Source organism: Ipomoea nil, unplaced genomic scaffold (assembly GCF_001879475.1).
Source record: "Ipomoea nil cultivar Tokyo-kokei standard unplaced genomic scaffold, Asagao_1.1 scaffold0302, whole genome shotgun sequence".
NCBI lineage: Eukaryota > Viridiplantae > Streptophyta > Magnoliopsida > Solanales > Convolvulaceae > Ipomoea > Ipomoea nil.
Window position 1 is genome coordinate 3,906,362 of NW_017616730.1, and position 15,508 is coordinate 3,921,869.

Below are 15,508 nucleotides of genomic sequence, written 5' to 3' on the forward strand. Positions count from 1 at the left end.
GGATGGATGTTTAGATATTGATGTCAAAAACTTAATAACCGGATTTATAGGCACATAATAAAGGGGGAGGAGGAGACGTGGCAGGCGAGGGTTAAATGGGTGCATGTGTGTCAGCTTTTGAGAGTGATGACGGAACATTAGCAGCTGTCACAAAGCTGGCATCAGTGCATGCAGTACAGTCTTGAATTCGATTTTGAAGCTGCTTATTATAGTTTAGTGTTTGGTCCGATGACGTAAACCAACAATGATTCACAAAACACATGCATAGTTGACACTTCAAACTCCAAACAAAAGACGCACCTTCCACGTAACCCACTCCCTTGTAGCTAGGCAGCTTTAACGTTGTTGTTTTTGGTCGTTTTTTCAGGACAGTGCGCGTGCCATGCATCACCTTGCCGTGTAGTCCCAGCTGCCATGCATGCATGCACTCCCCTCCTTAGTTACGTGTCCCCTTCCCACCTGCATGCCCATAACAAACCACGCCTTGGAAACCCAATACCACTATACCACCCTGCATTGCATTCACGGTTTTACTATGCCACCAGCGCTCCTGGTTTTCCCCACTTTTCTGTGTGGAGTTAATACCATCCGGGGTCCTCCAAGTATAGTAGTTTTGCTACGTTTAGTCCTAAACTTTTAAATTGATCACCCATGCATGGTCTTTGACATTTATATTGTTACCATCCGTAGTCCAAATTAACCATTCATGGTCCTTTAATTATCAAATTTTAACCAGTTATGTTCCTTCTAGGAGGACCAGTGATGGTTAAATTTTAAAAGTTGAAGAACCACGGGTGGTTACTTTGACCACACGCGGATGTAACAATTTGAAAGTCGAAGGATGACGAATGGATAATTTGAAAGTTTAGGACTAAACATGGTAAAACCACTCTACTCGTACAACTCCAGCTGGTATTAACTCTTTCTTTTTGATACATAAACTTTCTTGTTTGTATCAAGCCCCTAATTATGATACCACTTATTAAATCAAGCACTTGTCACTATCTCATTACAGCGAATGTGTAATTTTATTTTTTTATACATTGCTATCACATTTTCAAGAAGAGTGTACTAGACTTGGCCCTTCACGGACCTCCCCAATACTTTTTTAGTTTAAAATAGACTACTTCTAAGCACATAGAATTCCTTTTCAAGAGCCAAGAGGTAAATTAGGAGTCTCTCCTTTAATTACAGTTTCCCATCTTTGCCGATATAATCCTCTGATTGGCCAGGTCTCCTATTGATCTCCAAACCCTCAATAACAGTTTATACTATTATTAGAACAAGATTTTAGGATAATTAATCGAACCAACTGAGTTAGTCCCGAAAAATAGTTTTGCCTTCTTTATACCGCCTCAACATGACAGCATACGTTATATTATTCGTATAACACAAACCATCTGATCCAAGAAATAAAGAAAAGAAAATAAAAGAAAAGGTCAAAAGGCAGACATGGATGATTTTTAGCCAGGAGTTATTTGTTATTCAATTCGATCTGCAAATTAAAGCCGGTTCTTGGGAATGAGGGATGTATAGTATGAGGTAGAAATCCCAGAAAAAAGCCGAAAAGGATTACGAGGGCGTGTGATATAAGATTACTACCGGGAGTAGGGATCTGGAAAAACGAGTCTTGTAAAGGGGGTTGAGGTGGCAAGTGATAGGGGTGGACTGCTGTCGCTTGGATTCAAGAGCTGTATGAATAGGATAGGCCTAACAATTTGGGTAGTAGTTGGTAATTTAATTATAAAGTTGTAAAATTAATTATTGTACGAATGTGTTTTATTAAAGAGTTTCATGTCAAGTTGTCTTCTTATAATAATAATGAGTTAATTTCAGCAATGGTCTTCCGACTATAGTGATTTTTCGAAATTAGTCTCCGACTTTTAATTTGGATACTTTAGGTCTCTTGATTTTCAATTTCTTTCCAATTGAGGTCCTTTCGTTAGAATATGGTTCATTAGACTTAAATGAAGGGGTAAACTCGTCCTTTCACATGTCTATGTATTATTCTTCGTATTTCGCTGTTATACCTTGTAAACATCTCAATAATAGAGGAACGCACACACGAGTAGTCAGCAAATGGGGAACGACGAGGAACATTTTAGGGTTTCGACTAAGATTATCTTCATATATATCGCGTATAAAATGGAGAAATACTAAGAATAATACATAGGCAAGTGAAATGATGAGTTTACCCCTACATTTAAAATTCAACTAACCGTATTCTGACGAAAGGACCTCAATTGGAAAGAAACAAGTATAATTTAAAATTTTACTTTATTCCTATTTTTTTTTTGAATGTTACTGGCTCTATTACATTGTAGTATCTGTTTATATACTTTCTCAACCTACTGAAACAAAAATAACCAATAACGTCTCCACTGAGGCTTGAACTCACAACCTTCCAAATGAAAGTCCAACCCGGATATCATTAGACCACATAGTCCTGATACTTTATTCCTATTTAATTTTATTCTTTCTCACAGAATTACAATTCTTTCCTTTCAACCAAACGCCCTGTAAAATTATAAGTTGAATTGTCATAACTATTTGAAAGCTAGCACTATAATGTGGTTTGATTAATGAATCATGTTAATCAATTATAAAGTGTCACGAGGGTTATTACGGCGTCTACAATATAATTGAATCAATATGATATCAAATATCGATAGGTGTATACATTGAATCATCGATCCCTTGTCTCATCCCACAAGCTGGCCTGGCCAGCACAAGACTGCGTTTGGACGTGTAAGGTTTCCCTTGATTTCTGGTTTTTGGAATTCCGTTTTGTCATGTGCTCTTCCCGTGGGCCTACATCTATCTTCTCTCACCAAATTATCTTCCCCTTTTTTCCGGTCAATTCAGGCTACACCTCATCACGCTTTCAAATCTACTTGCGTCCACTCTCATAACTCCTAACCAAATGTTTTTAAAACTATTATTTTATTTCAATTGTTAAGTTGCCAAAATATCTCATTTTAAAATAATATTAAAATTTATATATATCCTCACTTGTACTAATAAAAATAATATTTAATTATGACAGTTAATTTGATAATCACAAAATTTTAAATTTAACTCTCAATATGAATAATTTATTGACGTATTTTTTTAGCCAATAAGTTATGAATAACTTAAGCTTGCTTAATTATCTCTTTGTGGTCTTTTACGACTAAAGTTACAAGACAAATTTACCATGAGTTAGGGTTCAATTTCACGAAAAGGCCAGGTGAGTAAATGCTTGGAACATGATTCTTTCACCAAAATATCACATTAATTTTATTGCATAAGATCTTCTTAATAAAATTTATTATCTTCGGTAAATCCGCTTTAATATTGTTTTTTTTTTTTTTGAAGATTAATTAGTTATTTATTACGGAGTATTAATCAACGTGTGTCGCATGATTGAGTATAGCTGTTTGTAATTATTTCTTTATTGTTTAGTATATATATAACAATTTAATTTGTAAAAGTCTAATCTCTATTTCATGTAACAAATTTCTATTTATATTACCAGGCCATTTTGTAAAACAATTAAGAGACGTTAATAGAAAGGGGGCCCTAGACTAATAGTTACGTTAGTCATAACCTAGTAGACCCCATGTGTTTCTTAGTGTCATTGTATGTGCTATTTGTTGCAGCGTCTTGCGCCCATTAAATGCGCTCTAATCATAAACGTGTCCATAAAACATGAGTCTGATTTTATGAAATTGTTATGCCATAAAACATGAGTCTGGTTTTGTGAAATTGTTATACCATATATAGATCAGTTGCACTTTATATTATGAATTCTGTTCTAAAAATTATATACTTTCAATTTTGAGAGTATCAAATGACTAAGCAGCTAGTCACGTTAATGATTTTCCCGGCCTCAAGTATGGTTGGGAATAGTTAGTGTGACATGGATTGAAGTGGGGTTTACTGGGTACTCGTTTGAATTAGAAACCCTAGATCGGGAGATGGGACTAACAATGGTCAAAGATGATTGGTTCCAATCAATCTCGTTCGGATACGTCCGGTTGTAATTTGTTAACTGCATGCATGTAATAATATGTTAACAGTGTTAACAGCCCTATATGATCTTTTAATTGCAGATAGATAATGGTCCTGTTTGGTAAAATGGCTGTTAGCTGACAGCTGTTTGCTGTTAGCTGATTGTGTTGATTAGAGGGTATAAATACTTGATAACATTAGCTGATTGTAGAAAAGTGTTTGGTAAATTAGCTGTTAGCTGATAGCTGTTTGGTATAATTTTTTTTCTCAAAAAACTAATTGAAAAAGTTGCTAGGAGCAGCTTTTTTAATTTTAGCCTTTTGGAGTTGCAAAAAGCTAATTAACCAAACATTTATATTGATATTTGAACTAAATCAAACAATTAATAGTTGTCAAATAAGTCAAATTGGCCTATAGACCAATTTTTTAACAAACAGGGCCAATATGTTTTTCGATCAAGGTTCACGATGTAATATGGCGGTTTTGTGGCATTCCGGTAGACTTAAAAAGTATCTATGGGCTTGACTTATAAAATCGGCCCGACACCTAATATTCGATTGACGTTAAAAACTCATTTATTATGAAAGAAAAGTATAATGTACTACGTAATTGAACACCACTTTCCGAACCGATGAACCACATTAATCACAACAAAGTTGTGCACAGTGTATACTAGACACAGCAATTTCACAGCGAAGCTTGCAGGAGTTAAGGCAAACAAGGTGGACCCCAGTGTCAACGTCATCACCTGCTACGTGTACTATACCACCCTACCCCACACCCCTCATTGCGTTCCAATTCTCCTCTTTTCTCGAATAAAGCTACTCAAATTCCTTCTCTTCTTTTTCTCTTCTCCTCTTATTTTTACACGTGTCACGTTTCTGTAAAAATTTCAATTTTTTTTTTAATTTTAAAAATCAAACCTGAAATTTCCGATATTTCAAACCGGCGTCTACCAGAGCCACATGCGTGTCGGGAAAGGAAACCTGTGTCAGCAGCGTGGAGGATTTTGATTGGTCCACGCATCGGATTTTTAAAGAGATGTTCGTACACGTGTTGTGATGGAATCGACGGGCGTGATTCCGCTGGTCCTGGATGTACGGTGTGGATGGATTCGTTTAGGCGGGGAGGCACTTGTGGTGGTCGGGCAGCGGGCAGCGCTGACCGAGGGTACTTCCGTTTTTGTACATGTACAGTGCGGGGTGGGGTAGGGGAAGGGGGGGGGGGGGTAGTGGGACTCTTTTTTAATGGTTTCCCCTGTCTTATTCATTGATCTCTCTGGCGTCGTGTTTTTATATATTTTCGCCTTTAAAATTTCATTGATCGTGTTTTGATTGATCTGCGTGTGTTGAGAACGAGCGGGGTGGTGGATGGCGGAGATCTGTTGCGGTTTGGTGAACAAGAGCGAGGCGTCGCCGCCTTGCGAGTCGAGCTCTCGGTCGGCTAGGAGGAGGAGGCTGGAGATCAGGAGGATTAAGTTCGTTCCCGGAGTTACTCCGGCGGAGGCGGAGAACGGACTGAAGCGTCCTCGGTTTGAGCTGTGCTCCACTTCCACGGGATCGGTTTCGCGGTTGTGCGATAACGCGGTGGATAGTTGCGACGGCTCCGAGGGTGAAGTGGCGGTTGAGAGTGGACACACGGCGGAGGCGAAGGATTTCTCGAGGAAATTCCTTTTGCCTCCGGTTTTGAGTCCGGCGGGTTCCTCTCTGCTTTTTGAGTTGGTACGGCTTCCCAAATACGGCATGGCTTCCGTCTGTGGACGGAGGCGGGACATGGAAGATGCGGTTGCGGTTCATCCGTGGTTTTGCCGTATGGATCGCGAAAATAACAACGAATTGCACTATTTTGCAGTGTATGACGGCCATGGATGCTCTCATGTAAGCTTTAACACTTCCAAATTAAGAAGCCTTTCCCCTGTTTTATATTTCTGTTACGTGAACGGAGTTCTGAACTGCTTTCCACTTTTTCCGCTTTCAGGTAGCGATGAAGTGTAAAGAGCGGTTACACGAGCTCGTGAAAGAAGAGCTGGAAAAGAAAGAAACCAGCGCCGACTGGAAACAAGCGATGGAGCAGAGCTTCAGTCGCATGGACAAGGAGGTGATTGCATGGAACGAGAGCGTCGTTCGCGGCAGTTGCCGGTGCGAGCTTCAAACTCCGGAGTGCGACGCCGTTGGATCCACCGCCGTCGTCGCAATTGTAACCCCAGACAAAATTATCGTCGCCAATTGCGGCGATTCCAGGGCCGTCCTTTGCCGGAACGGCAAGGCCATTCCCCTCTCTAACGATCACAAGGTAAACAAATTTTTTCTTCGAAATTTAATTGTGAAGTTTAACTATTCGCGATTGCTATTTTGTGGCGCTAAATTTTGATTTCAATTCTGCAGCCGGATCGCCCCGATGAGTTGAACCGGATCCAGGAAGCAGGGGGGCGGGTCATATACTGGGAAGGGCCTAGGGTTCTGGGAGTTCTGTCCATGTCGAGAGCTATAGGCGATAACTATTTGAAGCCGTACGTGATATGTGAGCCGGAGGTGACAATCACCGACCGGACGCCGGAAGATGACTGTATAATTCTGGGGAGCGACGGACTCTGGGACGTGGTGTCGAACGATACCGCATGCGGAGTTGCACGGATGTGCCTGAACGGGAAGAAGCGGCGGTCAAGCTCGCCGGAGAAGGACGTCGGGATAGACAATTCCGACAAGGTCTGCTCCGATGCGTCGATGTTATTGACGAAATTGGCCCTGGCGAGGCGGAGCTCCGACAACGTGAGTGTAGTCGTGGTGGATTTGAAAAAGGCCACGTAAACCCCCGCGGCTACGTCATATCATTTCCTTATCAGATCATATCCTTTTTCTAATGTTAATGAAATCTTGTAATGCATCCCGTGTCGTCTGATCTAATCTGATACTGTTAATTATTAATTATTAAGGTTGATTAAGGTTTGATTAGAGTGTCATAGGTTGAAATCTTCAGATTTTGAATATTTTCGAAACAAAGATTTGGATTTGAATCTTGTTGAAAAGTAAAACTATATAAGCTGTGTCAGTCAAGTCAGAATTCTGCATGCAATATAATGTAAAGAAATTAGATGATAGCAGCTTGTGCAACTTTAACAGAGCACTTCCCCATCACCAAAACACGAAACACCTGGGCTTAGCCGGTTGGGTAGGCTTGCTTTGTCACCTACTTGTCCCGTCTTTCGACCATAAATAAATTATTAGTGTGGATTATATTGTCAAATAATGTACTTTCAGTACACATATGATGTACGAGTTCTACTACATAGACTTCTAAAATTATACTCCCACATTTATACTCTTTGTAATGGCAAATCATGATTGTTATTTTTTGTCATGTGGGTCCACATAAAAATTTCTATATCAAGAGCATGTGAGAGGAAGTACAAGTTTTGAAATACACCAAGTATTTTTCATAATGTACTTTTAGTATATTAAAAATGTACATTATATTTTTAAAAATAGATTATTTGAGTATTTAAAATTCTTATTTTGCATGATGTATATTCCACAGGGAAGGAATTAGGGTGGAAATGATTGTAATTCGATGGGAAAAGAATAAAGTAAGAATTTAAATAGTGATTGGTATGCAAAATAAGATTAGAGGGAATTGAAAGGGAGTAAGTGATACAATAATTGATGCCTTCATATAATAATAATAATAATAATAATACCCTCAAGGATAAAAATGCCTTTCAAATCTCCAATTCAACAATGAATTACAATTTAAAGGGGAGAGTTCGAAATTGTAATTTAGCATTTGGAAAGAATTACAATTCTCCCTAACCAAACAGCATAATTGTAATCTCCGCAAAATTATAATTCAACTACACCTAAACTATCTCCAAGCAAATAGTTTGTCTGTACATGAATAATGTGCTTTCAGTATATTAAAAATGTATTTTTTGTTATGGTCCACACAACACAATGTTGTGGATCATAAATCACATAATAATTTACCTGAGCAATCATTATTAAGTGGATCATACTATTAAATAATGTACATTCAGTACATAAATAATGTACGTTTAGCCAAACAGTTAAACATTTTTTCAGCTAATATTATCAAATGGTCAAACTAACTAATTCAATTAGCTATCTATTTTAATTTAAGCTATTAGCCATTGCCAAACATCCCTAATATATTAATTGTATATACATAATCAGATTATCATTTTGACTTAAAATTTACAATTTAAAATGCGTAATGTTTGATAGTATAATTTGTGATCTGATAAGGGTTGGAGATTTAGAGACCTATCAAGTTGTGGGTCATCCTATCATTCTTTCAAATTTTCACCTCTATGACCAGTTAAACTATCCATACGAGCGTGGGTCATTCTATCATGTCCCGTTAGTAGATCGTCTCATCGTGTTATTGGTTAGTTTTAACAGTTTGTTACTTTAATTCATTTTAACAATACTACTATGCTACATATTATATTGAATACGTTAAGGATATATCTATTACAAATTGTTAGTAAATATAATAAACATACATCTAATTGCAAATGTTGTGATATTGATCGTCATTTTAGACTTTTTTAATTTAGTCGTAACACAAATTAAATTATAACACAAAATGAGCAGCTTAATAAATTGAATGGTGGTCTAATTTCGTAATATAGGATATAAATAAATTCTATACGTGTCATGCGACTAAATCAACTAAATTTGATATTTGATCTTCTAAAATAATTGTTGTTGTATTGTATGTGTTTGAAGCCAAATTAAACCCTTAATTTCATTCTTGGCATCAACCACTAATATTGCTTACTCGAATTTAGGGCGTTTGACTTGTGTAATTGTTGTTCAACGTCCGCCGTCGACAAGTAATTTAAGAAGACAATTTATTAGATGATCTGATGAAAGGAATGACAACATGCTGCAAGAATGTCAATAGTTTTTTTAATTGTCAATATAAAATCGCTGTCTCTTGTTTTATTTTTTTTTTAAAAAAAGAATAATAAATCATCCAATTACGCACCAAAATACAATAAGGTTAATGAACTAAAAAAAATTACAATTAAATTCCTAAACAACGAAAATTCATACAATTTAACTTAAAATGACTTGTTTATTTGTTAATGTGCTGACGTGTTAGTTTCTTTATTTACAAATAATTTTTAAAATTTTATTTCAATAATTATAAATAAAATAATTATTTTAATTTAAAAAAAAAAAAAAATTAGCCCCATGGCTTGCCAGGGACGAAGGAGACCCTTCGTCTCCGGCCAGCCACGAAAACGAAGGGCCAGCCATGGAGCCTCTTCGTCTCCGACAGTTTTTTTTTTTTTTTTTTTTTTTTTAAAATAATTATTTGTTTTAAAAGTATTAAAATAAAATTTTTAAAATTATTTTTAAATAAAAGAATCGACACATCAGCACATTAACAGGTAAACAAGTCATTTTAAATTAAATTGCATGAAATTGCGTTACTCAATTGCATTTTGGTGTGTAATTAGATGACCTATTTGACCCTTATTCCTTTAAAAAAATTTCAAAATGGACATTGACTATGTGAAATGCGATTCTTGTATTTCGATGATCACAAGTTCAATTATTACCAATAATATTTTGGTCGTACTTGTTGCACATGGTTGCACACCCGATTTCATACTTAGCTTGATAATATAGTTAATTGAATTTAAGTACAATTTTCTTTTTAAAAAATAAATGAGACACCATAAAAAATTTCAGCAAAAAAATTCCTAATAATTGTAATTTGGTTGATAGTTAATGAGGTTGCAAATTTTAGGTAAACTTTAGGCTATAAGCGTTCCAACTCCACTAGATGACAGCAGTTGAGGAGATATTTTGATCAATAATTCAAATATTCAATGAAAAATATTAAAATATAAGGTAAAGATAAGAGAGATATTTTGATCAATAATTCAAACATTTAATAAGAAAAATAAAAATGTAATAAAGATAGGAGAGATATTTTTATCAACATTTCAATATACAATAAAAAATAATAAAGAAAAAGATAGCTACCTTGGCAAGAAATATAAAGCTTCCTATTTCCTAATCATCTACCAATTTAAATTGTGTAGACTAATATATTTCAGGGAGATGCTACCTTTCTTTCCTAAATTTACTTACGTTTTCACGTGACACTACTTAATTGGAATGTTTATATTTGATTATTGAACGATTTTTTTTAATTATTTTTTAAAAACTCGTGAGTGTTTAGCCAATTAATGAACAACCGAGAAATATATAATGATTTTTAAAGTATGTCAATTCATGATCTGCTTAGACAATATAATAGCACGTTTGGTTCACAAAGGCAAAATAGGAAATAAAATATAAAATTTATTCCTCAAATTCAAGAATAGGTTAATATCACTGGGGTCTTAGTAATAGCTATTCTCCCTATAGGAGGAATATGTCATTCCCAGGAACATTGTTCATGGGAATAAAAAGTTTTACAAAACAAATGAATATATCTATTACTGGGAATGCTATGCCATTCCATACCTATTCCGCGACAGAATTATACCTCAACACTACTCCTTCTCCCTTCTTCTCCCAAATGTTGAATCCCCAACCCCAATGGTCCCCACACTCCGACCCAACAGAGCATTTGGGTTGATGTAAATTACGGTGGCTCAATGATTCAACAGATAAAGTCAAATTCCAGTGTGCATAAGGGATTTGTCCACTTTAGACATAATCCCCACACTGCCGCCGTCGATGTTCGAATCTTGATCTCTTTTTCCAAATATTGTCTATTGAACCATTGAACTAAATCCGTGCGAGTCTCTCAACACTACTCCTGTCTTGTCTTGGAGATTAGTCGACAGGGTCCCAAAAAATGATTGTGCACTAGTGTCATAATAAGACCAAATTCATACCTCCCTTTATGATTATTGGTAAGGTTCGAATCATACATTCTGCGAATTGAATGCTAACAAAGTAAAGTTTATAAACTTATTTTGGGTTGATTGGTTAACTAGTTGAGTTTTTTTTTTTTTTTTTTTTTTTTTTGGAACATATAAATTGTCTTATTGTCAAATGTTGTGGTAAATTAACTTTGTGTGGACTAGACCAACACACACACATATTCCCTAGAATATATGGGTGTGTACTTGAAATATGTAGAAGATTTTTGAAATTTTATTTTTCTAGAACTTTACATAGTACTATATGAGCATATAAATGTAAATAAATGTTCCTTCTCTTTATAAAATAAAACAATGGACTACATTTTGTTTACCTAAAAATTTATTAGGAGGAGAGAATGGAGTAGCTAGCTAGACAGAAAGTTATTATTGGGGCATATATATATATATATATCTTATTATTGTAGCAGATGGATGGAATGCAACCTATACTAGCTAAGCTAACTTCACCCAACTATTTCATTCTTCATACAACTCCTTAGCATTATTCCCATTGTATCCATCCCTACTATCTCAACTATATCACAACATTCTCTTCTGCTTCCAACCTGCACCAACCAAACACACAACGTAACATTCTTAATAACTTCATCTTAGAATATATATATATATATATATAATTCTTCCTTAAACATGTCTTGCTAAACTTGTCAGAAAATTGGGTTTCTTCCCCATCACTCAAACAAGTCATATATATATATATATATATATATATATATATATATATATATATATATATATATATATATATATATATATATATATATATATATGTTTCCAGTGCGGGTGAATGCTTCCCGTGTAGTTGTGCGGTTGATTAATGTGCGTGAGTTTTGTACTTAAGGTACGTGAGTCTTGTGTCTAAGGTGCGTGAGTTGTGTGCTTAATGTGCGTAAGTGTGTACTTAATGTGAGTTGTTGTTAAAACTTTAAAGTGTATGAGTTTTGTACTTGATGTGCGTGAGTCTTGTGCTTAAGGTGCGTGAGTTTTGTACTTAATATGCGTGAGTGTGTACTTAATGTGAGTTGTTGTTAAAACTTAAGGTGCGTGTATTTTTGTGTTTAAGGTGCGTGAGTTTTGTGTTTAAGGTGTGTGAGGATTGTGCTTAAGATGCGTGAGTTTGTATTCTGAATGTATTTTGTTTGTGTGTTTAATGTACGTCTGTTGTGTACTTAAAAGTGCCATAGTGTAATGCTTAATGTAAGCCCACCCGCACAACCGCTTGGAAAGCACCACCCGCACCTGATCCCTTCCCTATATATATATATAAAACTGGCAGAGGCTCTAGGGACAGGTCCTGCTAACTTAAAATTAGTCCCACTAAAATGTGATCATCTAAGTTTTTTTTTTTTTTTTTTTTTTTTTAAGTGATCATATATTGATATTACCGATCGACCATATCATTTGTTAAAGTAGTTGCAAAAAGAAGGTTCGTTTTTGTTTTTAGCAATGGCAGTTGTGCTCCATTCATGATGTTTAATTAAATGTGTAATAATTACCAGTTGAAGCTTTTTCATGGGAGAAAGCACGCGGATCTTGGCAATGCCGTCGGCGGAATTGTTGGCACAGGGCGGCAGCCCACGCGGGGATCGCTTGGAGTAGGTCGTGACGACATGGTCAAACACGCTTTCCTCGACGGAATCGAAGAAAATAACATGCGGAGCCTCGCAGGAGTCTTTCGACAGCCGCCGGGCGTTTAACATGTAAGGAGGCCTGGCTCCCCTCCGACACTCGGAAAACGTTTCCAGGGGCTTCTGGAGAACGCTGGGCGGGATGAATTGCTCGTAGATTTGTACGGAGTAGCCCCAGGAAACAGCAAAACTCCAGTTGCTTTTCTTCAAGTAGCAGACGCTTTGTTGTAGCAGACGTGGCTGGTCAACCTCGGCGACTTTCATGAGATGTTTTAGGGCTTCTTGTCGGTTCATGGATGGGAAGATGGGCGCCACTGCGTCTAGGTGGTGCAGGGAAAGAGCTGGGGAATGTGGGTGGGATGACAGCAGCCCAGAAATGTCCTGGGTTAGATCAATCTGCATGCCAAACATATATACACCAACAACAATTAAGGTAATGTTAGAGGCTAGCTAGCTAGCTGTTTTTGTATAGAGATATATAGAGGAAAATAGGGTTTTAGTGTCTTTTGGATCGAGTACTATCATGTACTTTTTCATGTTGTATTCGAGTGATATAGACGAAATTCTGCAACTTTTACTAGAGGATGTATATTGAGTAAATGACAACAAGAAAGTAAATTAAATTATTCATAGTGGGTTTAAACCAAGATAGCTGATAGGCCGCTGTCATTGAAAGAACTTGTAACTTTGTATAATTAGCATGCCAATTAACTGACTAACTTGATTAGTATTGTCCATTTTACTTTCCAAAAGGTAGAACCCCAACCTTAAGGGTCTCTTACGTCCCGGCTAGACCTTTGCTTATTGCGCACAAAGAGCCCCTCACTTTGAGAGCTTGCTCTCACACTGCCGCTGATGAGACTCGATCATGATCATACTTTCCAAACTTCACTTCTATGACCAGTTGAAATTGTATTGTCTATTTTATATTATATTTGATGTTGTAGGCAGAGTGTTGACTTGTTAACAACAAAGTTACAAATTCGACCCGGCCCCTATTATCTGGATCTGTAAGTGGTTGAAATTCCTGACTACTTATGTTGTCATTGTAAACTTTTCCTTGCATGTAAGTATATTATACTTACTTGATGAAAACCCTTTTCTTGAGTGAGGGAGACGCCCAAATCAGCAATACACGACTGCAAAATATGGTCGCTCTCGAACAAAAACGGATACCGTTTGATACAAGCGTCCATATTCTCCGCCACGGCCTTCGCCAGAGGATAGCTCAAGGCGTAGCCACCTCCACGAAACGCCACTCCAAACGAGGTATCATAGTTTCTCATAATGCATTCTGAGTTCATCCCAATATAAAACATCTTCCTATGATCATACCTCGACAGAACACCCACCAAGTTTTCCACGAACAAAACCGTGTCGTCCTCCGCCATCACGTACCACCGCGCCCCGCCGCCGTTTTCCGCCGCCCGGAATGTCTCCTGGATCACGCGCACCATCCGAATGGCGGCGGAGGGCGTGCGGCGCCGGTTGTTGGGCTGCAGGTACTTGGAGTTGTCGTCGGAGATTCTGAACGGCGGCGAGGTGGGCGGCCATGGGAGGTGCCGGAGTGGAGGGGTGTCCAGGAAGAGGTAGCCCCGGGTGGTGTTTGGCTTCCACCATGATTCTATGTACCATCTTTTGTTCCCCCACGTGTTTGACGAACCTGCGATTCCGAATACTAGGTGGGTGATGTTTGTCGGAGATGTTTCTAGAAGATGATCGGCGGCGGCGTTTTCTGGCAGCCTTTTATGGAAGATTTTGTATGATTGGCAATAAGGGTGGGTGCTCAAGAAACTGTAGAATAAGAACACGATCAGGCTTGAAATTACTACTGATTTCAGCATTGAAGCAATACTATGTTTTGGTGACAACATATTATTGATTCCTGTGATTCAAGAATTGTTGGTTTGATGGGAATTAAGGATGATGATGTGAACAAAAATGTTGTCAATGCAATCTATACTTCTATTAGTTTATAATGAAGAAGTGTAACTAACTTGTAAGAACTTGTTGATTCATGTGACAGCCTATGGAGCATCTTGTGATTTTGCTGGAGTGTATTATGCTGCTGAAAATAGTTTTTAACTTTTAACATTCTACTCGTCTGGTATAAATGGTGGTTCATGTGCTTCCTAGCCTCATTATTTGTGAGGTTTTTTTTTTTTTTTTTTTTTTTTTTTTTTTTTTTTTCATCATTTTTGGGTACAAAAAGGGATTTTTTTTTTTTTTTTTTTTTAGCAAATTTCATTTTTTGAAGATAAGAAATTAATTCATTAAATCATCAAGATAATGAGGAAGATCATCAAACCACTCCCAGCAACCTGATACAGAAACAGCTTCCCTAGCAACAGTATGGACAGCATGATTCGCTGATCGCTTAACAAAGCAAAAGTACTCCATTTATAGCGGAAGCAAATTTCATTTTTTGTCATTCAGTAGTGTGGCATTGTCACATTTAGTCATACTTTTTTAATTTTGCTGATAACATCATTGACTTTCATTTGTTTGCCATAATTAACATTCCGTTTAATTTTCTCATTCCGCATCTTTTGCCCCGGCCTGATGTTTAGAATAAGGCGAATTATTGTGTGGACTATAACAAAAAGTACATTTTTAATATACTAAAAGTACATTACTTTCAGGACTCAAATAATGTATTTTTCCCGGATATAATGTATATTTTTAATATATTAAAAGTTCATTATTTGTGTACTGAATATACATTATTTGATAGTATGGTCCACACAGTTGTGTGGACCATGATCCACACAATAATAATTGTTAGGATAATGAGTTTTATGATTATTAAAGAATTTGAATCCAATATTAAGATATATAGCAAAAGTAGGTAAACAAATACGATAATATGTTACAAAATTGCTAACCAAGAACATTTTTTAAAAAAATGAGTCAAAAGCATTTAGGAATGCCCATTACAAAAATACCCTGCATCCAA

General features: G+C 36.7%; 2 protein-coding genes across 2 annotated transcripts; one reads left to right on the forward strand and one right to left on the reverse strand.

Moving 5' to 3' along the window:
* Positions 1-5,236: 5,236 nt before the first annotated feature.
* LOC109163964 (probable protein phosphatase 2C 24) lies at positions 5,237-7,027 on the forward strand. The gene is made up of 3 exons (XM_019312699.1): positions 5,237-5,870; positions 5,971-6,285; positions 6,378-7,027. The coding sequence occupies exons 1-3, from the start codon at positions 5,364-5,366 to the stop codon at positions 6,798-6,800; spliced, it is 1,245 nt and encodes a 414-aa protein (XP_019168244.1). The 5' UTR covers positions 5,237-5,363; the 3' UTR covers positions 6,801-7,027.
* Positions 7,028-11,315: 4,288 nt separating this feature from the next.
* On the reverse strand, positions 11,316-14,519 carry LOC109159383. Its single transcript, XM_019307500.1, has 3 exons — positions 13,638-14,519; positions 12,421-12,948; positions 11,316-11,469 (listed from the first exon to the last, which is right to left on the reverse strand). Exons 1-3 carry the CDS (start codon positions 14,424-14,426, stop codon positions 11,368-11,370), a joined length of 1,419 nt encoding a protein of 472 aa, XP_019163045.1. The 5' UTR covers positions 14,427-14,519; the 3' UTR covers positions 11,316-11,367.
* Positions 14,520-15,508: the final 989 nt, after the last annotated feature.

What these genes read in the sequence shown, in the direction of transcription:
- LOC109163964 (XM_019312699.1), top strand. Translation starts at nt 5,364, where the DNA reads ATGGCGGAGATCTGTTGCGGTTTGGTGAACAAGAGCGAGGCGTCGCCG. An exon ending in ACGGCCATGGATGCTCTCAT is followed by an intron (nt 5,871 to 5,970) that starts GTAAGCTTTAAC and finishes TTCCGCTTTCAG; the next exon opens with GTAGCGATGAAGTGTAAAGA. An exon ending in CCCTCTCTAACGATCACAAG is followed by an intron (nt 6,286 to 6,377) that starts GTAAACAAATTT and finishes TCAATTCTGCAG; the next exon opens with CCGGATCGCCCCGATGAGTT.
- LOC109159383 (XM_019307500.1), bottom strand. Translation starts at nt 14,426, where the DNA reads ATGTTGTCACCAAAACATAGTATTGCTTCAATGCTGAAATCAGTAGTA. An exon ending in AAGAAAAGGGTTTTCATCAA is followed by an intron (nt 12,949 to 13,637) that starts GTAAGTATAATA and finishes TTTGGCATGCAG; the next exon opens with ATTGATCTAACCCAGGACAT. An exon ending in CCATGAAAAAGCTTCAACTG is followed by an intron (nt 11,470 to 12,420) that starts GTAATTATTACA and finishes TGGTTGGTGCAG; the next exon opens with GTTGGAAGCAGAAGAGAATG.